General features: G+C 50.8%; 1 protein-coding gene across 2 annotated transcripts in view; it reads right to left on the reverse strand.

The window, feature by feature from the left end:
* Positions 1-7,212: 7,212 nt before the first annotated feature.
* The window catches only part of LOC144728925 (pecanex-like protein 1), a 51,987-nt gene continuing 33,881 nt past the window's right edge, over positions 7,213-25,318 (reverse strand). Inside the window, exons 20-37 of one of the 2 annotated variants that reach the window (XM_078608677.1) lie at positions 24,725-24,817; positions 23,463-23,613; positions 22,878-23,019; positions 21,639-21,816; positions 20,987-21,095; positions 19,212-19,341; positions 18,600-18,658; positions 17,395-17,610; positions 16,812-17,065; positions 16,101-16,331; positions 15,143-15,246; positions 13,670-13,817; positions 13,093-13,323; positions 12,039-12,313; positions 10,740-10,960; positions 9,909-10,564; positions 9,268-9,408; positions 7,213-7,952 (exon numbers count right to left, since the gene is read on the reverse strand). In XM_078608677.1, coding sequence (XP_078464803.1) covers positions 7,812-7,952; positions 9,268-9,408; positions 9,909-10,564; positions 10,740-10,960; positions 12,039-12,313; positions 13,093-13,323; positions 13,670-13,817; positions 15,143-15,246; positions 16,101-16,331; positions 16,812-17,065; positions 17,395-17,610; positions 18,600-18,658; positions 19,212-19,341; positions 20,987-21,095; positions 21,639-21,816; positions 22,878-23,019; positions 23,463-23,613; positions 24,725-24,817 — 3,480 coding nt within the window. In that variant the 3' untranslated portion in view covers positions 7,213-7,811. Of the gene's footprint in view, positions 7,953-9,267; positions 9,409-9,908; positions 10,565-10,739; positions 10,961-12,038; positions 12,314-13,092; positions 13,324-13,669; positions 13,821-15,142; positions 15,247-16,100; positions 16,332-16,811; positions 17,066-17,394; positions 17,611-18,599; positions 18,659-19,211; positions 19,342-20,986; positions 21,096-21,638; positions 21,817-22,877; positions 23,020-23,462; positions 23,614-24,724; positions 24,818-25,318 lie in introns of both variants that reach the window. The other variant, XM_078608676.1, reaches the window with a different exon arrangement.

Genomic DNA, 25,318 nt, shown 5'->3' on the forward strand with positions numbered 1-25,318 from the left:
ACACCACATCGACAGCCAGCGAGGTAAAAACAAAAAGAGCATGGATATAAAAGTGCTCGCCTGTCACTTTTAAACCTCCTCGCTCAAACTCCACTGCAGTAGCTCGTGTCCACACGGACGGCTCAAGCCAGGCGAGCACACAGCCCAAATGGATCGTCACTCCGTAGACAGGGAGTACGAGAACTGACATCAGGATTCGAGGCAGCCTGTGATGAAAGATAAATCCGCTGGATTCCCAATTCATGTTTTCGTTTTGCATAAAGTACTGTTTCAACGAGTGAAGGTGGAGAGGGGGGGGGGGCTCGGAAAACTGGCGACATTAAAACGTCCTCTATAAATGTACACCACACAAACCGGTAAGATGTGTTCACATCTGGCAACTTAAAAAAAAACGAAACTCATCATAAATGAATGTAAAACACAACAAAGGCGAATACGGAGATGTTTTATTCCTATTACGTAGTCATTGCTCCTATTTCGAGTTGGAAAATCAGTCGCCGCGAGGATGGGGTGGAGCCCACGGCATGTTCACGATGAGGCCCGAGGAGCTCCACGTTTCAAATCGGCACACGTGGCTGGCGTGGTGCATAGCGCCGCAGTGCGCGCGATGGTAGCAACAATAAAATAAAACAGGCAGCGAAAAGTGACCAAACGCAAATAAACCACGGCTTGTGTCAGTCACACAGGCCAACCAACACTTCACCACCAGTCTTCATTAACACCACATAAACAGAAACATCGTAGGCCAAACGTTCAGGGAATTACCCTTATGTCACGTGGGCCGCTGGCTGACATTTTAGCCTGCTGTATATTTTTCTGAAACAAGGCACTGTTAATACGGTGGTGATGTGTTTTAGGTCTGTGCATTGTAAATACACCACTGCAAATGAAGTGTTCAGTTTTCTTTTGCAATCATCACTTGTGATTTACTCCGTGATGAAAGGTGGCATGTTGAAAGCCAACAGTAGTTTGAAGGTTGCTCCCCCACAGATATATTTGTGCTGTGTGGTTGAACAGTAATAGTAACTGATGCTGCACCTAAGACCGGCACGAAAGCATACCCGAGTATAGACGTGAGCTCTGCCAAGTAATTGAGGATATGAACAACATTGCCGTGTGAACACAGCAGTGGATTACACACCCCAGACCTGGTTCCCTCTGCTCAGTAGTCCAACGATCCCAGTTTACCACATCTGCCAATCTTCACGCACATTCGACCCGGCTGTCAAGTGATATGTGATGATGGTTTGTATAGGTTCTATCTCTGGATAGGAAGACTGAGGGGGGGGGGGGGGAGGGGGGAAATGGAACGTTTGAAAATGAAGACACCACCTGGAATTTGAGAATAACCGCATTATGCACATGCCAATACGTCTTGCTGATGAACATGTGGGCATGACACACTGTGTGCCATTTAATCCAATGAGTGTAGATTACAGGTGGATTAATTTTAAAAGTGGTTTATCTCTTTCATTTGTTATAGAAATGTCAGCTAAATAATGCCGATATACAATCGGAACATTCTCTTGGTGTCCTTTAATAGAGGGGGGGAAATGTTTTTTACTTTAAAAAAATAAGTGGTTTGTTTCATCAATAACGTTTAAACGCGACCTTTCCCCAATGGAATTTGTTTATGAACTTGGGGTAATTCAAACCCGTCCCATCGTCACTGATTATCATCAGCAAGACGTAGCCTCAAACGAATGCTACTGGGTGTCCTGATTTAAAGGGAACCGATCACCAGCCATACAAGGGCCCAAGAATGAATTAAAGCTGTGGGGGATAAATGCGAATATTCTTTTGTTCTGTTATCGCTTGTTTTTTCTTTACTTTTTCACCCCTTGACTAAATCAGACGTACACCAATGCATTTCTAACAATGTGATGTCACGTGCCCCAAGAAAGCCACGTCAATTTAAGCTGCTGCCAACAGCGGCCTGAAATCAAAGATCTCAAATGTGCTGGCTCAATAGTAACCCTGACAATAGGGCATTTGGCCCCCCAGAGCCATTCAGCCACCATCATTTGGTGTCTTATTTCAGCAGGAGCCGAGCGAAGAGAATGGGTGGCCGCGCTCGAGAAAAAAAATCTTTGAATAAAACTGCACAATTTCCTGAACTGGTGTCTCCACGCGCGGGGAGGAGGGCATGTCAAAGCCTTTTTAACCGGTTATACAATCTGAAACATTGTCACTGCGTAGAAGGAACCCAGGTGCCGCGCATAAATAAATACGGAGAAAAAACACAATCTACATTTTCACAACCTCTCCACAGGGTAAGAAAATAAAAAGAGTTAACAGACAAAAAAAAGAGAGGACGATAATTAACGAGATGCACACAACCCTCTGGCCAATGCAAATGGAAAGGATAAATGTGCTGTATCTCAAAGCGATGTATACACTTTAACAGCGAACGCGACAACCCAAATTAAACACGTTTTTTTTTATATGAAAAACGTTTTGATTGCAAATTGAATGTGAGCGTGAAATGCATGCACAGAGCACACACGTGTGTGTATGTACACACACGTGTGTGCACAGGTGCACTTACACATGGGAACAAATGTACATAAATAGAAACGCACACTCACATGTGTATGCAAACACATAAATCAAATATGCCTGTATGGAAACCACAGAAGGCATTACTGGTAAAACAATTATATACACACATAAAGAGGAACAAACCCATTACATTACACGTCTATTAACAAGCTTTCATTCAACCAGTGCAGTAAGGCAGTTAAGTCTCAACTCATGCTCCAGACACTATGATCCAGTCCAGTTTTACATGCCAGCCAACCTCCTGTATGCTTTCATATGCTGGGTTATTTAATGAAGGTTGAGCGGTGACAGATTTGAAATCTGGGCCGGGTAACAGTCCGTGAAGTCTGGACTCAAGACTCCCAGGACAAGCATCCAGTCCCGTTTCTAGTGGCAAAGTTCTCCATTGGTTGTATATACAATGTATACTGTATACATATATACAATACATATCTACTGTATATGTATACGCTGCAGCGGTTGTTCTGATCAAAAGCGGTTGTTCGTAACATATGCAACTACGCCAAGTGAACGTGGTTCTGTAAGCGCGGACGCGTTTGTGCACAAATGTGCGTGCTCAGAACGAGGTGAGATTTAGTTCCAAAAATGCAGCAAAACTCGGTCCATTCCACTTAGACGAAGGGGGGTTAAACTCTTTGGGAAAAAGGATAGCTAGCGAGCCAATCAAGGTTCTCCATCAAATATTTACAAACATCCGCACGAACGAGCATGCCCCAGAGTGCAACATTGGCGTGCACACTTAATTACGTAACCCGGTGCGGTTCGTGTACTTGGGAAGTGGAAAATGGACCGCAGTTTCGGCAGACGTCGTGTGCTAAACGCAACTACATCGCAAACAGAGCCAGGCACACGCAGGAAACTCAAACGATAAGTGACTGAACAAGACCATGGTTAAGTAAACGTTTGGGCTCATTGGCCTTCACTAAGTGAGGTATTTGTTTGTTTGTGACGTAAGAGATTGTAGATCTCTGAAACCAATGACAGAACTTAAAGCTGGACTGGATTTAAAATTACTGGATTTAACACGACTGCAGATAAAAAATATATCGCAGTGCGGTAACGTTTTCAAAGTTGCTTTTCCACCACGCTCTCATCATATATGCGCCATCTTATGCGATAGTCACGAACAGCATTCGTGTATATGTTTTTACAGTATATAAGCTTGCGATAAATTGAATTTTTCACTTTTTAACCCTTACACAACACTCGGTCAAGATTATCCAAGTAACATTTAAATACATGGAACAGGAGAGGGAACAAATAAAGATAAACGTTTCTTTTCATCAACATTTTTAGCAACGCGAAAAGCACGGGTTATTAATTTAAATGTGTCACATTCCCCCAGGCCCAATGACCCTTGCAGGCCAACTTGCTGTGAGAGATCATGGGCACAACATTTTTTAACGGTGGCACAGTGGTTAGTGCACTGCTCTCCGAACCTGGCGACCGAGTTCGATTCGAAGGCCCAGGGCTAACATTGACGGCAAGTGATATCTGAACAGTGCCCCCCCCCCTTTACCAGCCCACACGGACCAGCGAGGTGAAGTATGGTCAAGCAACCTCCATGACCAAGAGTGTGGAGGGGCATTCCTCCAGCGGTGCATTGACAAAGGGCAAAAATAAGTAATCGGTCATTTTCAAATGACCGATTACTTATTTTTGTACATCAAGATTAATATCAAGAGAAACAAACGGGAATGCAAAACTATACAATATTCATTTCAAGATAAACAATTATGCAGCCAGCATAATGTAAAATATCATCTTGGCTTGTCGCTCACACACACACACAGTTTGTACAATAAGCCAAGAGCGAAAACGTGTTCCCAATGTACACATCAGCCGGAAAACATATACCATGACATGACCTGTAACCGCTTGCAAAGGTTTCATTTAAATGCCCAGTTTAACCTGACTTTCTCGCAAAAATCTGATGACCCCCCCCCCCCAACCCTCAGAAATAAGTAATCAAGTGAAGCGGTCCACTTCAGGGCGAGGGGGTCTTGTGTTCGGTGGTCGGTGGATGCATAGAAAGATCCCATCGCATCGTGACGACTCAAAGCGTTTCCACCAGAAAAAAATGTGAAGGGGGACAACCACCACCTTCCGTCAGGCTATAGGCCCATCATCTTTCCGGCTGCCATGTCTGCCAATCCACTTGTGGTACAAGGCAAACATTATTATTCTCATCTAAAAAACAATGCCACAGGGAGGTCAATCCCCTTCTGTCTTACTGCTGCTGCCCTGGTGTCTGCATAAACTCCCATCACCCACAATCGTTGTTTTTGGGTTAGATCACATGAATATAAATTTGTAGTGAAACCCGCCGCCGCCACCACCACCCGACACAGCCAATGAGTAAGGTTTGTCAGGGAAAACAAAACATGCCAATTCGTTACTAGTTCAGCACACCGTGTGTTGGAGAGTAAACCCACGACGTTCTGCCGGTAATTACAAGCATCCTCATCAGACAACAGCCCTTGTTCACGAACCCGGCTTGAGACTATTGTCCACCACGTGTCCCTCTATCGTGTGTCATCATTCCCCCCCTCTGCCGTCTGATACCACCCTATCCATAACTTCCCTCTCCAAAAAAGACCTCAACCAAAACAAATCTTATTTCCCCCTAATCATATGAAGCATGTGTTTTCCACGGACAGCCTCTTGGATGTGGACACATTTAGATGCTTTATAAACACATGCTCCATTTTACCGATGCGCTGGGAATGTCACGTATCCGTTTGGAAGCTCTACCCAGGAAAGTCTCATTGAGTCTCAAGAATATTTCCGGTAAGATCCAGTTTGAGATGGGCCAATCCATGAGTACAATATTTAGCTTGTAGAGTGAAATGAAGAGTACCCAAAGAATACGAATGCATATTATCGGTGTTGCACTCAAACCTCTGCAGGCAGCCTGGCACAAACCTCACACTATACCGCTCCCTACAGGTACCACCTTGTTGCTTAGCAGACATGCGTCGAATAAACACCATCATGGCGACAAGCTGCTAGATTAGGCGAGGCAGAACTCACATGGCTGCACGATCCACCTACCCATCTTGCAAGTAGCTTTTACACTTGTGCGTATCGCATAAGTGCGGTAGAGCCGTGCGCTCCACCCCCGTCGCAGCCACCTGCCAGGCTTTCTGATCCATCCATGCTGGACGTCTTTATAGCTCATCGAATTCCTCCAGTCGAAATAAAGATTCCGATGATTTGGAGCAAGCTCCTCTCAATCCCCCGTCGCCCCTTCCGCGCACGTCTCTTGCATTCACTCTGCGAGCCAAACTCATCTCTGATCGGTCGAATCGGATGGTGCTATCAACCTCGCTGTCACGAGTGAAAGTACCAGTGAATTGTATTTGGAATAACACCTCGAATTGTGGATTTTTGTGTCGTCGTTTACTCTCCAGTGACTAAATGCTACACGAGCACTGCCGACTGCTGTATGGATGCAGTAAGAAGGGTGCCCCTGGGGGCTCAATGAGCTCAAGATAAGCGTGTCAGCAAGTGACATTATTGCTTTTCCAAAGTGAAAACTGAAGATGAATGTCCATTAACATGGTTTGAGGTCATTACATTCCGAAGCAAAGTTGCTTCATTCACCGCTACCTGCCCAACCCAAGGGTAACACGGACAGGCAACAGAGAGCTCACCGGCAGATCGCATCGTGGTGAATCTAAGTGAAGGAAGCCCGACTCTACCAAGTCCCCTGGCTGGCGTGGGAAAGCTGGCTCAACGAGCATTACATAAAGCCATTCTCACTTCATGTAACATTAACCCACCCCACCCCCCCTTATTCCAGCCATCAAATGGATTTGTCCTTTTTAAAAACGATTTAACAAGCAGTTTCACAAAGTATTGGGGGGGGGGTGCCGAGTTATAATGGTGTTAATTCCTTGGGTGTGTAATTCGCACATCTTAACACAGAAACGCCCGAGAGCTCACAAACGTGCGGTACACATTTACAGTAAAATAAAAATCCCTGCCTTTTTTTTGACCGACACATCTTTCATTCTCCAACTTAACCTTTTCTTGGTACCGACTGCTGTCAAAGCACTCAACTGAAGCCTGAAAACACAAGTAGAGGTGACCCCCTCCTTCATAATCTCTCACTTGAGGGTCCACCCATCCACGAAAAATGATTGAGAAATTAAACGTTTGGTCAAAATGCTGCAAGTGTCAAGCTCTCGCTTCACTGCAACGTCTCCTTAAACTATACCACAATTTCTCAGATATGCTTAAGGGCTGCAACATATATTCGTTTGTGACCAACGGATATGTAAATAGCCTGCAGTAGGCCGACTTGTTGTTCATCATGCTTGTTTGAAAAACAGAAATAGCCCGGCAGACAACGCAGCAATGTTTTTTTACGTTTTACATAAGCGTCGCGCTCAAGATATGAGGCCAGTGTGTAAACCCAGGGCTCAAAATGCCAAGCCCTGCCACCCTGGGGGCCACATTTTGCTGTCCCTAAAATATTTAAGGCTGTTTCGTAGTCATAACTTTTGAGACTGTGAACCAACAAGAGAAATAACCGATTTCTTCAAGCAAAAATACGCAAAATGTGAAGGTGCTGTGATTAATATTCATGAACTCAATTGCCTATTGCATCCCTCTTGGGTGCCTTATTTACAAACTCGGTATTCATTTCTATTTTTAATGGCGATTGGTACAGGAATTAAAAAATATATATTAAGCCTGTTTCTACACCGACAACATCTCAGGATGCAGCCAGTAGTTTGGAAAACATAAAAACGATATTGACAAATCACAAGTCTGAAAGCACTGGGCGAGTTTTTGTGAGACGCTGGGCTGCGTCCAGAGGGCTGAGTCTCGGCGTTATCATGGGAGGGGGTAGTGCTCACCAAATGCCTGCAGTTCTGAGCTCTCAATGCCAACCACACCGCTCGATGATTCCAACCCGAAGGCAGGCAGCCCCACTCCCCCCAGCGGCGATGACAGCAGCAGTCTGCGCACGGCTCGGCTTCCTCCCAACGATTCGTCCGCAGGTGGCTCAAAAGAGGTCTCGGCCGATAACCAAACACTTACCGAGGCTACCCATAATCCTCGACAGCCAGTGCATGGGTGGTGGCAAGCACACAAGCGGTGGTGGGAGGGATAGGCCGGGGGCGAAGACAGCATTTCGCACAGAGCAGGGTGCGTCTCCCGAGGAGTTGATGGCGCGCTGATAGTGGCGGCGGAGGGGGGCAAGAAGGACCGGTCGGAAGTCGGCATCCATCGTGGCGCTACGTGCTCTCGGCGAGCTCCGTGACGCCGCTCTCTAGGATGGGCACGTACTTATCGCTGATCTGCAGTAGCAGGATGGCGCGGTCCAGGTGCGAGCGACTCACGCGGTCGCGACTGCACGGCACCCAGCGATGGATCACCTGCCCGTCGGAAGGCAGCGCGCGGTGGCGGATGCAGGCAGGCAGCGAGGGAGGGAGAGGCGCGGGGAAGGGGCTCAGATTGCAGCGATTCGGGGAGGCAATGGCGGAAGTCGAGGGGGGGGGGGAGGCGATGGGGCAGGATGGGCGACCACCAGCCGAGGGGAAAAGGTCAGGGTGTGGAGAGGTGGCGGATGAGGTTGTACGAAAGCGAGCAGCGCGATGGATGAGTGCAGCAAATTAAACAATGGAGTAGAGGAAGTGGTGAGGTGACGTGTAGACAGTCAGAGGTCAGTGGTGGACGGAAGCGTGTGTCCGTGAGCAAAGAGTTGAGAAAATTCAGACGGGGCCAGGCGATGTGTTTATAAACATGTGAAAAGAAAAAATGATCGATCAGCGGTCGTGCAAAAGTAAGGGCCAGGTGTGATTTTTAAGGAAAAGCAGAGCGAGCAATCAAGCATGCACAGCAAAGCAGAGTGAAACAACACAGAAGTTCCCATTAGACACAAACACAGGACAGACCCAAAGCCAGCCTATGAAACCAAACCATGTCATTGTGTCGTTTAGTGGGATATCTCTCTCGTGTTATCTCAATACATTGCTCAGGAGGGCAAACTATATTAGACAGCACATTATGAACAGAGGTTACGTGGACAATTAAGCGGGTTAGTGTCAGAACGTTAGGGAAGAGGTGAACTTTGGGTAAACCATTGGGTTAAGGGCACGGCTGCCATGAGGTAGTGTGGGAAGGAGTATTAGGGGTGCCAGAAAACGTTCGGTGGGGTAATACGAATAACTGTTTATGGTCCCTAAGATTATTAAAAACAAACCGCTAACAGTGCAGAGATCATAGGTTAGACTCTGGGTTTAGCCAAAAACGCTTATAAATTACATACTGCACAAAACATACAAAGGTTTTGGTTTTTCACGTAAATTTGGCTTATCACAGCTTTTAGAACCAAAACAAAAATGAAAGTCTGATTGCCAAACAACAAACACTCGTTTACCCACACGTAAAAAGGGGTGAACCACCAAGTGTGGATAAGAGTGCAATGGAGGGGACGCTACACTTTTCAACGCCACCTCCGGGGGCCACTCTCTGACAAAGTGACATCGGTGACCGCCGCGAGAGTTCCAAACAGAAACGGCTTGCGGCAAATTTCCACCATGTCAATACCAGCCGGATCGGCACACAATAACTGGGCGTGAAAGGCGAGAGGGGGAGGGACTAGGGGGTGTCTCCCTCGCCCGCGTGGCGGGGAGGCAGCCGCGGCCTTGGCGGCGGTGGCGGCTGCGGTAGCAGCAGTGGCTGACGTACAGTGCCCTCCATGCCATCCTGGGGGCTCCAGTCGCGCCAGGCAGCCCGGCCAGCGCGCGCCCGCACCGAGTCGTCCGGCCACTGCAGCTCACGGCGCTTGGAGGCATGCACCGAGTCCAGCACCTGGCTCACGTCCACAATCTGATGCACGGAGACAAAAAAACACCCACCCCCCCCCACCCCACCGTGGTCAATGTCGTGCCCATAGTCGCTATACGAGTTAAGTGAACTTACTACATGCAATATTTAAGAACAAAAAAACACTGTTTCTCACAAAGACAAAGATTCGCCCGTATAGCCGTAACAGACTGTTGAGGCAAATGCTGTTAGTGAGCACATATGAAGCCTGGCATGGCACACGAGGGGGCGTTGGATGGCCAGCACTACACCCGGCCGCCTTTGTCTCCCTCCTGGCGATGTTTCAACATCTCACCAGGTACTAATGTGAAGCCGAGTCGACCGAGGAGAGGCCCAGGACCGGTTCAGATAATCGTCACTGGTGATGGCCATGAGCGGAAATCTAACTCGGGCCGCCGGATTCGTAGCGCGGCACGCTAACCAATGGGACACCGCCCCCCTTAGAAAACAACTGTTTCTCACGTGCACACACACAATTACCAAACCACCTTCTGTTCATTCACCTGAACTCTGGCACCAACGGTTTCCCTCCTAGGCGGTGTTCCGCCAAAACTCGCCAAAGTCAAACCTGCCGATCCGCCAGTCCCACCGCCGCCACCGATACCACTGACCGCAGCCGCCGCCGACAAGGGCAGCCCCCCGCACCCGCTGCCCGAGCCTGCGCTGGAGCCCGTGCCCGTGCTCGCATTGGACTGCGAGTCGGCGTTGCTGCCGGCGTTGCCCGCGAGGCTAGCACTGGCCTCGGGCGCCAGCAACCCCGCCGCGATGGTGGCCAGCGTGGACGTGCTGCGCTTGCCGAGCGGCAGGATCACGCTGCTCAGCGTCGAGCTGCTCGAAGACGCCAGGCTCGACCGGTTCGCTCCACCGCCGCCGCCGCCTCCTCCTCCTCCGCCGCCGCCGCCGCCGCCCACCATCTCGGGCGTGCACAGCGAGGCGAGGCCGGCGCCCTCGGAGGCGTTGCGGAACGACGAGTGGCACCAGGAGCCCGGGACAACGCCCGAACGGAGCGACGAGGGCTGCCGGCCGCCGCCGCCAGTGCCGCCCGCTCCTCCGCCGGCGCCGTACCACAGCACGGACGTCTGGCTGCCCTGCGACACGCCCGCGCCTCGCTGGGGAGAGGCGCGCACCAGCCCAGCCTGCAGGGATTGCCCCAGGGAACCTGCGCAGCGCAGGCGAGTGACGGCAGTGCGTGAACACCCGGCAGCTGCGGCTGATGGGAGCCAGAGAAACATCACGCGCGCGCGCCGAAGAACAAAGAGCCGGAAAATATTTTATCGAGGGTTTCTTGTTGTGTGTGCAGTCATTAAAACGGATCACCGGCCCCTTCCACACACCTGGCACGGGCTGCCCTATGACGGGCTGCATGGCGGCGTGGCTGCCGGTTGGCGGGGCGTTGACGCCAGCGTGCCCCGCGTTCCCCTGGGAGGGGTTCCCCCCGGGATTTGGGCCCACGGCACCGCCACCTCCCCCGATGGACGAGAGCCCCCCGACGCAGCAATCAGAGTCGTCCACGTTTCCGCCACTGTTGCACCCGGCGCCGCACCCCTTCCGCATCCTGCGCGCGGCACGAGCCACGTAAAAAAAAAAACTTTACACTGGACCAAGAAGCAATCGGGTCAATGGCAGAATTGTCAAGGCTCTCTAACATATGCAACAAAATCAATGCAACGGGCTTCCGATATACCATTTGTGGTAACATCGACACGGTGTTTGGGGCAGGCTCGGTGCACTGAATCTAGGTGTAGTGATGTAGCCTCGCTGGATGAGGTCATGCGTGAGACCAGGATATTATGGGTAAGCACATAAGCGATACCGATAAATGCACAAATGTGCTTCCTACTGTCAATTCACTGTGTCTTATCACTGTAAATAGTGATGTAATCATGGTGTTTGTGCCAGGCAATTATACGACACATGAGAGGAGGAATACTTGCTAAAGGTCCAAAAGACACAGATGGTTATAGGTTATCACACACACGCATTGATACATACTTCACATTGACACACACATACCAAGACATATTATTCTCTATAACAGCCTATATAGTCTGTTGGGGCAAGTGCTTTAACTGTGCACTTATTAAGTGGGATAGTGTGGCCTCCACCATTCCTGGCTGTGTTTGCATCCCAAGTGCTGATGTTCTCACAATGAACAAAGTACTCAATCAAGACCAAGTCAACCCAGGATTATTTCGGATACCACTCGGCACAGATGTTGGCTGTGGTTGGGAATCAAACTCAGGTCATCAGGTTCAGAGTGCAGTGAACCAACCACTGCGGCACAAATCCCCACGCGCAAACACGAATCTACGTGTACAAAGATCCCCCATATAACCTTAACAGACTGTAGGGGCAAGTGCTGTTAGCAAGCACCTATTAAGGCCGGAACGGGGTGGGTGGCCAGCACCATGTCCGACCGCCTACGTCTCCCCAGTGGCGATGTTTACACACCGCACCAGGTACTCATTTCAGGCTGAGTCGACCTAGGGGAGGGCCAGGACCGGTTCAGATAATCGTCACTGGTGTTGGTGGCCGTGAGCGTGAACCGAACCCGGCTCGCCGAGTTGGTAGCGCAGCGCAGCGCTCACCGCTGCACTACATCTCCCCTCGCACACAATCGCGCGCACACACACCTGTGCCAGGTGGCAGCCAGGAAGTGTCCGATGCTGCGGACGGTGATGGCCCCGCCGGCGACGGAGCGGAGCTGCTGGTGCGTGCCGGCGTACGAGGTGGTGAGCGGCGACACGTAGATGGGGTATCCGATGGGCTGGTCGCACGACGAGTTGATCATGTTGCGCAGCGCTTGCTTGGCGTTCTGGATGCTGCCGCGCTCGGGGTTGCGGTTACGCAGGAATACGAGCTCTTGGAGCTGGCCGGCCCACAGGCCCCGCACGCACTCGCGGTTCACCTGCCGGGAAGAGACGTCGCGAGCGGGAGCGCAGCAATTCAGAGATTTTGAAAAGTGACTCCTTACGCTCGTGAACAGCGGCGCACTGCAGGTTGGCGTCACAGAAAAAATGCAGACCCCCCCACCTGTTCCGTCTGTATGGGATAAAGTGTTTTTCCCCCCTTGCACACGTGGGCTTTCTCCGGGTGCTCTTGTTTCCTCCCACATGTAAACATTCATTAATTGGCCAACAACACTTTAATATATAGAGGACTGCAGAGCTTAGGCGACTGTTGGCAACGGCTTCCTGCTTGTCTGTGGCTCCTCAAGTCTCATTCTCTCTACACGAGAGTGAGCAATTACTGTGCACGTTAAAATATAATTATCATTATTATAGGAATTGATGTGAGGTATTAAATTGGGTTCTATGCCCAAGTTCCTCCCTCTTCATAGCCCAATGATCGGGTGCCCTCCAACCCCCATGTGCCACCAGTGCACTTGCACCGCCTGTAAACTCAATAGCTATGTGCCAAATTTCGATTTAAAGCTTTCGTGACTGCAGGGATTCATTCATCTTCTTGGTTCTTTCGGTAAAGTCACGTAGAATGGAAATAATTAAATAATTAAATAACTAGCCATAATCAAATAATTCTCACGACGTTTCGGCCACAACACAAGCAGCCGTCCTCATGTGCCACTCACTACTCGTGATAAATTCATGGGTTTCACGCGCGGTCATTCATGCCACCCGGTCCCACCTCGGACGAGCCCCCACCCCGCCAACCACCCCCCCGCCCCACCTTGATGACGCGGAAGCTCAGGTAGCGGCGGTTGAGCATGATGACCTTGTAGTCGTCCGAGCCGTCATCCAGCACGTGGCGCAGCGCCAGCAGCGAGGGGCGGTTGGAGAGCACGGCGTTGCGCCACGCGGGGTCGCCCTCGTGCGAGATGACGAGCTCGCGTTCGTGGTTCCAGATGGCGTCGTACAGAACTGCCGGGTCCTCGTATTCGTCCGGGGACGTGAAGTGGTCCTGGCGAGGAGAAAGCGCGGTGATCTAGCAACAGGGGGACGTGTGCTGTGGCCAGGTGATTTCATGAGCGAGACAAGGAATTTCGATTTTAAGCTTTCGTGACTGCAGGGATTCATCTTCTTGGTTCTTTCGGTCTGCATGACTTTACCGAAAGAACCAACAAGATACAAAGAATCTTTGCGGCTGGCGATTAAAAAGCCTTTGAAATAAGTTTCACTAAGGTGAGGTCCACCATTAAAATTCCTATGTCAGACCACACACCTTTCAATCATCCCCAGTGAGAGTTTAACCAAGAAGCAGGTTCAAAGAAAGGTGTTAGACCAGGAGACAGGCCTCGTCTGCTGACCTGGTGTAACTTGAGTGACATGCGCACGCCCGGGGCCACCACTTTGCGCAGGAGTTCCATGTCGGCAAAGATCCACTCGTCCTTGGGCGACGTGATGCGGAAGTCGCCCTTGAAGAGGGCATGGAGCCCGTACAGGAAGGGCTCCAGGCTGCTGCACCCGCCCACACGCACTGCGGCATCAGTGCTGGGACACAAGCACTCGTGACAGTTGCAACCATACCGCGTTGTAAAATGCAACGGCACTTATGAGAGACCGGTCTATCAGTCTATTGTCTCAGAGGCCCTGTCAGTGTCCGGTCTGTCAGTCTATTGTCTAGAGATCCCACGTGGGACCAGTCTGTCACTCTATTGTCTAGAGATCCCTCGTGAGGCCAGTCTGTCCGTCTATTGTCTCAGAGGCCCTGTCAGCGTCCGGTCTGTTAGTCTATTGTCTAGAGATCCCACGTGGGACCAGTCTGTCAGTCTATTGTCTAGAGATCCCTCGTGGGGCCAGTCTGTCAGTCTATTGTCTCAGAGGCCCTGTCAGTGTCCGGTCTGTCAGTCTATTGTCTCAAAGGCCCCGTCAGTGTCTGGTCTGTCAGTCAATTGTCTCGAGATGCCACGTGGGACCAGTCTGTCAGTCTATTGTCTAGAGATCCCTCGTGGGGCCAGTCTGTCAGTCTATTGTCTCAGAGGCCCTGTCAGTGTCCGGTCTGTCAGTCTATTGTCTCAGAGGCCCCGTCAGTGTCCGGTCTGTCAGTCTATTGTCTAGAGATTCCATGTGGGACCAGTCTGTCAGTCTATTGTCTCAGAGGCCCTGTCAGCGTCCGGTCTGTCAGTCTATTGTCTCAGAGGCCCTGTCAGTGTCCGGTCTGTCAGTCTATTGTCTAGAGATGCCACGTGGGACCAGTGTGTCAGTCTATTGTCTAGAGATCCTTCGTGGAACCAGTGTGTCAGTCTATTGTCTCAGAGGTCCCGTAAGTGTCGGGTCTGTCAGTCTATTATCTAGAGATCCCACGTGGGGCCAGTCTGTCAGTCTATTGTCTAGAGATCCCACGTGGGACCAGTCTGTCAGTCTATTGTCTCAAAGGCCCTGTCAGCGTCCGGTCTGTCAGTCTATTGTCCCAGAGGCCCCGTGAGTGTCCGGTCTGTCAGTCTATTGTCTAGAGATCCCACGTGGGACCAGTGTGTCAGTCTATTGTCTCAGAGGCCCTGTCAGTGTCCGGTCTGTCAGTCTATTGTCTAGAGATCCCACGTGAGGCCAGTCTGTCAGTCTATTGTCTCAGAGGCCCTGTCAGCATCAGGTCTGTCAGTCTATTGTCTCAGAGGCCCCGTCAGTGTCCGGTCTGTCAGTCTATTGTCTAGAGATCCCACGTGAGGCCAGTCTGTCAGTCTATTGTCTCAGAGGCCCCGTCAGTGTCCGGTCTGTCAGTCTATTGTCTAGAGATGCCACGTGGGACCAGTGTGTCAGTCTATTGTCCAGATAACCTTCACCTGGAGGACATGTGGTGGGAGGCGGTGCCCAAAGCTCGGCGTCCCAGCACGCAGAGCCCGAAGCAGAGAGTCACGAGGTTCGAGTCCTTGGCACTATCCACCGCCTGCTCTCCAGCCCACACGGCAACATTCATTCATTCACTGACTTACTCATTGATTTATTCATTCGCGTGCTTATAATTATTGGTTTTTATCAGAAGTCCCACAATCTTTTGGATGTAATGACTCGTCGTCCTCCATGCCAGGCTCAATAGATCGCCACGTTACAAGGATTTAGTGATTACACTGAGCCTGGTTTCCATTGGTGGCCATCTACACGCTCCAGTCTATACCCTAGTTCAGGGGTCGGCAACCTACGGCTCCGGAGCCGCATGCGGCTCTTTACGGGCTGCTTCTTGACAATATGTACGTATGTACAGTATGTACTCAGATGCATTGCGGCTCTTGAAATACTGAATTTTGTACCGAATTGGAAAGAAATGGCTCTTCTTGTTATTTTGGTTGCCGACCCCTGCCCTAGTTTATATTCTCCAGAACGGTGCCTGTGGGGAGCACAAGTTAAGTTTTGAAGATTTCTGGCAGCGACAGGAACATGGAATTCGAGAGTGTATGGAATTGAGTGGAGCTTGTGAACAGCCTCCATAACGAAGTTGGGATCAACCATTCATTCGTGAGCAGGACTTTTTTTTTATCTCACATGCCGTCTCCTGTATACTACAAGTCTCGTTTTGTACTATATTGTGTGTTGTCCAATTCACTGCATGTGAAAATTCTACATTCCTGTGGACCAATATCTGCAGAGGACAAGTAGTATTGACCATGGAGGGCTGATGGGAAAAATGTAATCGAGATCGGGACTACATTTTTCAAGGCTTTTCGATTCATTAAATAAGTTCTCCATCAGATCAGCACGAATGGTGAAAACATCAACAAATGGGTGCACAGGCTGCAATCTCGCCTGCTCGCGCCGGCTAGCACAGTGCTGGATCCACTCGAGGTAGACGTTGCAGAAGCTCTGGCGCGAGACGCCCGACAGCAGATGGTCGTAGTCCTCGTCAATGTTGGGGTTGAAGGTCGGGTCGACGTCGGCGTAGCCACGCTCGCAGCACGGGCGCAGCCCCTCGCGCACGACCTCGCTCTCCAGCCACTCCTCCAGCCGCAGCGAGCTCACCACGTAGTAGATTATGCTCTGCACGCGAGACGCAGGTGACACGTGCTTAGGAGGGGAGGGGGCAGCGGCCAATGGCGATCGCTAACAGAGAAACCAGCTGTTAACACTTTCCCGTTCCAAGACGACTACAAATTGCAGGGGGTGGGGGTCCCGTTCACCTCTGAATCTCGGAACGCGCGAGCAGTTCGCGTCAATTCTATTTAGAGACGCATCGCGCCGTTGTTTTTAAATAAGTGTATTCACCACAGAGAACAGTAGCGGCACGACTGCACTCCACGACAGATAGGCACCAAACTGCGCCACACTCCCTCGAGCATGGCCTTTCACTTCCGGAAAGGATTAACGCTTCCACAGCCACGCGGTTTTATTTTTGTGTTGCGCCCTCCTCGAAAGCCACGAACCCCCCCCCCCCCCCCCCTGGCAGGTATGCCACACACCTGTGCCCCCCCACCCCCACCCGCCGCCCATCCGGCCCATCCGGCCCAGCCGTCGGCTCACCTTGACGTAGTACGTGAGCAGGATCTTGCGCAGGTCGAACACCTGCAGCATGGTGGCGGCGCTGTTGTCCGTGATGCTGTACCCCTCGAGGACGTATTTCACCACGGACACCTCCCAGGCGAGCCAGCGCTGCCCGAACGCGGCGTTGAAGGACAGAGCGTGCGGCAGGTGGCCGGGCTCACAGCAGCAGCAGCCCTCGTCCTCCTCCACGCCCTCCGTGATCGCCTCCACCTCCCGCTGCTGGCAATAGGTGCCTGAGGAAGCGCACGGTCCACTCCTCCGTCACGCGATCACAAGTGTATAGGTGCCGCCGCAAATCAAGACGCTTCGCAAAGCTTGTTTAACATTTAAATGAGTAAAAAAAAAACATTGCGGTTGAAGACCGAGAGAGTTTCTACATTTATTCTACGTCCATAAAATCAACTAAACCTATTATCCAGGGCAATTTGGGAACTTCAACTCGCAACATTGGCGTCGCGAATCTTCAAATATTGCGAGCGCTTCCTTATCGCAAGCACACACAAGTACACGAACTTATACATGCACGCGCGCGCGCACAGCACACGCAGCACGCACAACTGACCTCTGAACTCCAGGCCGCGCAGCTGAAAGGTGACGAGCCCGTTGCCGATCTCGATGAGGTGGATGAAGGCGTTGAGGTAGTCGGACGCCAGGATGAAACAGTCGCCCGTCGTGTAGTTTCCCCAGCGGCCGAGGGTCAGGTCGCCGCACAAGCTGTGCTGCAGTGAGCGCGTTAGGTGCTCGTAGAAGATGGAGTTGAGGTTGTTATCGTCCGCACCTGCGGTTTTATTTCAATGCGTAAATCGTCAGGATGGGGCACAGCGAGCGACGGATGGGTAGATATCAAATTATTGCCCCCCCCCCTCCAATCCCCCAAGATCAATGAATAGTCGAGATTTGGTCACAATTCATGTTCGCATCTCCGATAAGCATGCTTGGCTAAGTACGGTGCGAAAGATGTTCAACATACATACTTTGATTGTACTGTCTGTTTCAAATGTTATACCTTGGTTATTCTATCTCCTTCGGCCCATTAGTCAAAAGGTTTAATTTGCACTTACCTGACAGGCTGAAATAAAAAGCTATGCTACACACACACACACATTTTGATGCATGCATCGTGACTGTGAAAATACATTTCAACCAATGAATTGCTACAATGTTCCATATATTTACAACCAACAAATGAAAGGGTGAGCATCACAACCATTGCGTGTGATCCCCCAACTCTCCCCTCGAGTGCTCGATTACAGGCGCGTGCACCACCACCGATCAGCGCGGCTAAAACGCAGTCACGGATGAACATCGATTGTGAGGGCCGTTTAAAACTGGTAGGCCTCATGCAGCCGCGGGTTGTGTGAAATGAACATGTGGACTGTGTCCGCCAGAGGTGGATCTGCGAACTTCACTGGGCAGGGCGGTCCAGAAATTTCCAACTGTTATGACGTACGTATATATGTTGAACTTCTTTCGCACTGTACTTAGCCAATCGGAGGTTCGCGGGAAAGACAACAAACTAAACACAAAAAGCAGTACTAAGGAAATTCATTTTCAAGTTATATTTAAAAGTGCATATCTCCAGTGGCTTCCAAATAACGGAAATAAAAATGCATATGTTTTGTCTGGCAAATATCAATTTACACTCATTTTGGGATAACCAGGGGCAGGCGATCACCACCCTGCACGTGCGTGTGCGTGTGCGTGTGCCAGTGACAGGAAACGGCGGGGGGGGGGGGGGCGGGAAAAATGGGCGGCTGTGCTGCTCACCAGGACTGCGGTCAAGCTGCGTGGCAAGCCGCGTGTTGGAGTGATCGACACGCTTGGTGCTGTGGACAACAGACAGACGGGGGAGAGAAACAGAGAGCTGCTCATAAGCCCATGTCGCGTCACAGGTCGTTTACATAACCAAGCCATTGCCAAAGGTTCCATTAACTGCAGCCATTCAAGAAGCGTGGATAGAAACGGGTTCGCAATTAAGACACCGCAACCCACGATGCAAGTGAACGCGGTACTCACCCGATCGCGATTGCAACAATCGCCGTATGGTTGTGTGCAATTACAATCTGAATGCAGTGGGACTGGGGGCAGGGCTGGTGCTGCCAATGACAAGGGTAATGTTGGTGGTGGTGGTGCTGGTGATATAGTGCTGGTGCTCGCGATGGTATTTGGCGGTCATGATAGTGGTGGTGGTGTTGGCGGTGTTGACCATGGCGGGAGCAGTGGTATTTTGAGTATTGGCCGTGACGATGGTCGTCGTGGTGACGTTGGTACTGGTTGGTGGTCGTATTTGAGCATCAAACGACATGCCCAACAAGTACTACACCGGACACGCTCCCGTGAAAGAGAGAACTCAGGAGGCAGCGGGCAGCAGTCGCTCACTTGTAGTCTCGCTCCCAGAAGCGCACGGGCCGCACGTATGACGTGAGGAAAATGGCACTGCCCAGGAACGGGTTCAATGGTGTTGAGAAGACGGCCGAGATGACGGCCTGCACAAACAGCATGGCCGAGTCTGCGAGCGCACGTTAAGGTTAAACAAACAAAAAACTCTCTTCAAACGTCAGCATCTCTCGCATGCCTATTGGCGACAGGATTCCTCCACTCGGCGTTGATTTTTTATTTCGCAAGGTGGCCGTATATGTAACCTCACGTCAAGATCAAGAGGTCACACCACAGTCGACATCGTTGGGACCACCATACCCTAGATATTGCTTCCTTACTTCGGCTAGATCTCTCAAGATGTTGACACCGGACCTCCAAAATCTGATTGGTCAACGACCTCTGGGTGTCACTCCAAATATGCCCATCTAGGTAACCTGCCCTCCCTCCATCCTGCCCTGTGCAATCACACATACTCACCCCCTTTGCCCAACTACAACGTCTACCAGCTGTCAACTTCAAAGTTGCTTTATCCGATCTATATCTCATTTAGTGATAGTGTGGCGAGTGTGGTGCCATGGCCTTGGAGCAACTCTGCAAGCGCCGCGACTCCCCCCTGGCCCCCACACTGAGCACACACACCAAGTGTCGTGGCGGGGGATTGCCTGGCACAACGGGTCTTAATCCGAAGGGTCCCGAGGAGGAAAGTACCACGATTTCGACCCTCGCAGGACAGGTCACATTTCGGTGCCCGAGTCGACTTAAAATGGTATGGGTGCAATGCACGACATTGGGGGGGAGGGGTGGAATATTAAGCGAGCAGAGCAGACCATGAGGTCAGGGGATCGCAGCGCCACGACTTCCCCCAGCCCCAGACCGAATACACGCTAGCAGGGTGTGTATTCACCAGCCGGACGTCCTGCCGGATTAAACAGGAGGAGTAAGAAATGAATTAGTACGGGTGGATAGACAATAGGTAGCAGAAGTAACCGTCGCAGCGCTCCATGTAAGGGAAGGAAACCGAGTGAGAATCACAGGTAGGGCACGATTGGCCGCGCAGGGTAACGTAACCCTGGATTATTGAACGATAGCTGCGGTGTGCACGGGCGCTCGTTGAGGTAATCGCTTGCAGATGTGGGCGTGAACGTGCCGCTGAACGCTGCGTTAGCTGTGGTGTACGAGAGTGTGTGGGTTAACTCCGTGCGGCTGTGCGCCAGAAGCACGAATATGTCCCTCAGAGAGGGCGCTAGCACAGGGGGCCGATCACTCGGTCGGCGGGGGCCTGGCGGGAGCTGGCGGACGAGGGAGCGCAAGGGGCGGACGTCACGCCCCACCTGCCTAGCGAGGGCGGTGGGGTGGACGTCGGTCCCCACAATAGTAACACAGGACTATCCGTTACAATTTCCCCCATGCATGTACATGACATAAAATCAGTTCCACAGGTCCACTTTCATTTCTCAGGGACGTGAATTACATTCACAGCCCAGACAAGCAATAAGTTGACCTGAACACTATGATTATATTGAGTAATGCATTATCATTTTGCATCGATCCTGGATCTTAGGGATGGGTCCTTACCATTAATATCTGGCAGTTCACCAGCATTGATTCAGAATCTGAGTAATTTAGACTGGAGGAATCCGATGAGCTATGAAGCTCTATGTCCAGAATTTTCAGATGTCCACAGCATTGATTCAAGTGAGCCTGACTCTGCTGACGGAAGACTGTCGAAATTAGCCCAGAGGTTGAACGAACAGGCGAGAGGCCAGGAAGGATACGTGGCACGGCGAAGGGCTGGGCAAAGGCGTGGAAGGCGGAACCCCACGTGATCTGCCACGGCGCGATGTACGTGAACACGAAGCGCAGCTTGTGCCACAGGTCCCAGAGCTGGGGGCAGACAAACATTCGCCATCAGCTGCCACTCCAGAAAACCACAAACTCTCCTCCATCAACAATATCTCAAGTCATTCGCACATTAATTCAGATAAGGATGTTTGCCATGATGTAATGATTATGACACTGGACTTGCAATCCGGAGGTTGCTGGTTCCATATAGCCTGAACAGATTGTTGGGTCGAGTGCTGTTAGCGAGCACCTATGAAGGCCGGCATGGCACACGAGAGGGACACGGGTAGGGTTGGCAACGATCGTGTGAGGGCCAAACAAACTCTGCCCCTCCTCCCCTCCACGACTCCCCCACTTTAAAAAAACAACCAGTCATAAGCATAAAAAAATGGAAGTAGGAATTCGCTTTTAAAAAGTTCTTATATATTTGCGGGACGTGATGAGATTGGGGCTCCCGAGAACTCATTGCCATTGATCCGGTCATAGGTAGAAATTCATAAGTCTAATAACAACACGGTGAAACCCCGCTCATACGCACGTCACTAGCGCGCCCACGCAACCGGGCGCGCACCCGAGCGCACTCACCTTGCTGAACACGATGGAGAAGAAAAAGAAGTCGAGCAGGAAGGTCTCCGAGTACGCGGGGTAGTCGAAGCGGAAGAAGAGCACGGTGAAGACGAGCGTCACGTACTGGTAGGTGGGGCTGCTGAAGGAGAAGCGCAGGAGCTTCATGCCGGCCACCACCACCGCCAGCGCCCCCACACTGCGGTGGCGCACGCAGGACGCACGGGGAAGCGGCACACACACACAGGAGCGAATGGGATTAACGGTTGGGCCGAGCTGGGTCGCAATGAATTGTCAGGGTGAGTGGCGTGACAATTCAATTCCCGAATGGGGCGAGTGAAGTTTGGTTTACTAATAGGGTTTTTCCGCTTTTTTTCTGGCAACAAAATTGACACCTTTTGCAAGGAATCATGCTTACATTAGCCACAATACTTACAGTCAAATGCAAACAAAAAACAATACTCTGATAATTCATGCATTGTCTTTGAAACTGATTGGTCCACACCAGAGACAGCTTTCTTTAGAGCCTAGTCTCATATGGTGTTCGACCAGATGACGCCAAAAGGCGCACAGTTCAAAGACAACCCATGATTCCTTGCAAAAGGTGTCAGTTTTGTTGCCAGAAAAAAAGGGGGAAAACCCTATTAGTATATTTTGGTACTGGCAAAGGAAGTCCCATGATGAAGTTTGGTTATTTACATGCTGGAGCGGGGCTGTGCCGTTGCCCTCATAGGTCTGAAAGCACCTGATAGAGGTGGGATAATAAGGTTGATGCTTTCCCAGACACACAGCCGTAAGCTGAAAGTGTGGGTGAACAGCTGAAAGCACTGAGTGAACAGAGAGCCCTTGCATTGCTTCCGAAAGCCCAGTTGTGATTTGAACTGTTGAATCAAGTTACATCTCACATCCTGAGTGAAAACTCATCTTGCACCGACTGATGTAGAAAATAATAAAACACTCGCTTCACGCAAACCGACCGCTGGACGTTCAAGCTCAGATTTGTCCATTTGTATTTATCCCAGCTGGACGTGGCTTCAATTAAAATAAGAGCAGCGGCAGTTAGCCTAAATCATAATTACGCTGCGATTGTAATTCATTCTCGATGACACAAGTTCAATCGCAATTACGGCAAGGGTAAGAGTGTGACGTTCCACCGCACTTGCTGCAAATGTAAAAAGTGACGCTTAGTAATAGATTGGGATCGACACATTGACCGGAGGCCGTCGCAGGTTGAGCGGCGTGTCTGTGAGGTTCACGCACTAAGGGCCCAGGCGGTCGGGGCTGGCGATCGTCTTTGCGTCGTTGGTCATGGCGCTCAGCACCACGGCCGGGTACAGGAAGTTCTTCTCCAGGAACTGCAGCCACACCTGTGACTTCTCAAACCACATGAGCTGCGCTGGTTCTGCAAACACAGAGTGTGCGGGGGGGACACGGGTGGGGTTGGCGACGATCGCGAGAGTGCCAAACCAACGCTGACCCCCGCGCTTTACTAACACAACCAGTGCTCCGTATAAAAAAAAAAGTCGATGCAGGATTTATTATTTATTTATTGTTGTTGTCGTTATTTTATATATATTTGAGGGATGTGATGAGATTGCGCTTGCAAGATCTGATGAGACTGGGTGCATTCCCAATGATTCGGTCATAGGTGACAATTCACAATAAAACTAATACACCAAATACTCCCCCCCCCCCCCCCCCCTTATTATTCGCTGACGCATTTCGGCAGGTCAAAATATCCACGCATTTTAACATTACCGCCGCTGAACACGTTACCAAAAGTCCAGCCGGGATCTGGGTGGGGGGGAGGGGTAAACAAGACACCCCGAGCTACAACCATCTTACCTCTGACTTCGAACTGGCTGTACTCGCGCGTCTTGAGCAGCGGGTGAGCGAAGCAGTACCAGGGCAGCTGCTTGCGCAGCTGGGGCAGCACGTAGTGCACCAGGAAGCCCACGCCGCCCGTCAACCCGTACAGCACCAGGCTCAGCACCGGCTGTCCGTACAGCACCGGGAAAAATCGCGCATACGCATGGATTGTGAAACGCTTTCCTACATGCGCCGGAGGGGGGCGGGGGAGGTAGTTGGTTTGTCTTCAGTAAAATTTAATTATCAAGTACGGAAGCAGACGGGGCACAAAGGGTGCGCATTTGCACATTCGTTAAATATATATGAACGCCGAACTTCATCTGTGATGAACGCTGCACTTCCCGTCGTTTTCATGCAGGGGGCGCGTAGGTTTGAACGACGGAGGCGCACGGACAGACGTTCGATTACGTTGGAATCGATCTGCAGAACGAGTCGATTCAGTGTTGATTTCCATAATCGATTCCCAGAATCGAATTGGCCCCCACCGACACGACTTTCCCATTTGTTTTGCAATGACGACGACAATATTTCCCATTCTCCCAGCTCTCCCCGCATACGCTATCACTATCAACATGCCGCAGGGACAGACGTTCGATTACGTTGGTAAGCGCACTACTTTATCTATCTTTCTACGATTAATATGATGATCGCTTGAGAGAGACAGAGAACGAGGTGATTCGGTGCCGATTCCCAGACAAGAATTGGCCCACTCCGACACGACTTTGCCATTTGTTTTGCGATGACGACAATATTTCCCATTCTCCCCGCGTACGCCGTCACAATCAACAAGTCGCAGCGACAGACGTTCCTTTACGTTGGTAAGCGCACCACTTTATCTATCTTTCTATGATGAATAATATAATAATATAAGATAAAACTTCTACACGGAGCATCGGGTGCTTGCTGGCCAAAGGCCGGAAATGCTTTTGACTAATTATTAAATAGTCATTCACAGTACTTCTTGCTCTGCTTTCAGGCAACACTCTTCAGATCAAGTTGGTCAGTTTTCAAGAGCGCAATATTCAACACTTTCATATATATAGATAACACTGTGTGTGGCTTCAAAGTCAAAATATATAATAGGAAACATTTCAGGTAATAGCTCTTCTTCACAGGACATATATGTGCCAGGACATATATGTATAGCTCCTTATAAGACTGTTATTCACGAATGCGATGTTCTTTCCGCTTGCGCGCCACCGCCGACACAGAACGCAAATCAGTCCCGAAAAACGAACCTGAAGCGCCACGAAGACGGTGCTCACGTGCACGGCAAACGCCAGCACAGCCATGACGACGCACACGATGACGTCCGACTGGAGGCGCTCGCTCTGCTCACGAGGGACACGCGTGGCCGGACGGTAAGAGAAGTGGAGGGGACAGCACAGGATACAGCAGAGACACAACTAAGTCAATGGTGAGACACAGCACAGGATACAGCGGAGACACCACAGTCAGTGTGAGAGAGAGCACAGGATACAGCGGAGACACAACACAGGCAGCGGTGAGACAGCACAGGATACAGCGGAGACAACACAGTGAGTGAGTGGTGAGACACAGCACAGCATACAGCGGAGACAACACAGGCAGTGTGAGACACAGCACAGGATACAGCGGAGACAACACAGACACAGCACAGGATACAGCGGACACAACACGGTCAGTGGTGAGACACAGCAGAGACGTGGGAACAGATGAGGGATGCTACAGGAGATACAGAATCAGAATATTTTAGATTGCAGGAATCCGATGAGCTATGAAGCTCTTTTTCACAAGTAACCCAGTAGGTTTCACAGGTGTCCAAACACACGCGCAGAAAATGATGAGCGACA

The sequence above is a fragment of the Lampetra planeri genome, chromosome 30 (genome assembly GCF_965212315.1).
Source record: "Lampetra planeri chromosome 30, kcLamPlan1.2.h2, whole genome shotgun sequence".
Taxonomy (NCBI): Eukaryota; Metazoa; Chordata; class Hyperoartia; order Petromyzontiformes; family Petromyzontidae; genus Lampetra; species Lampetra planeri.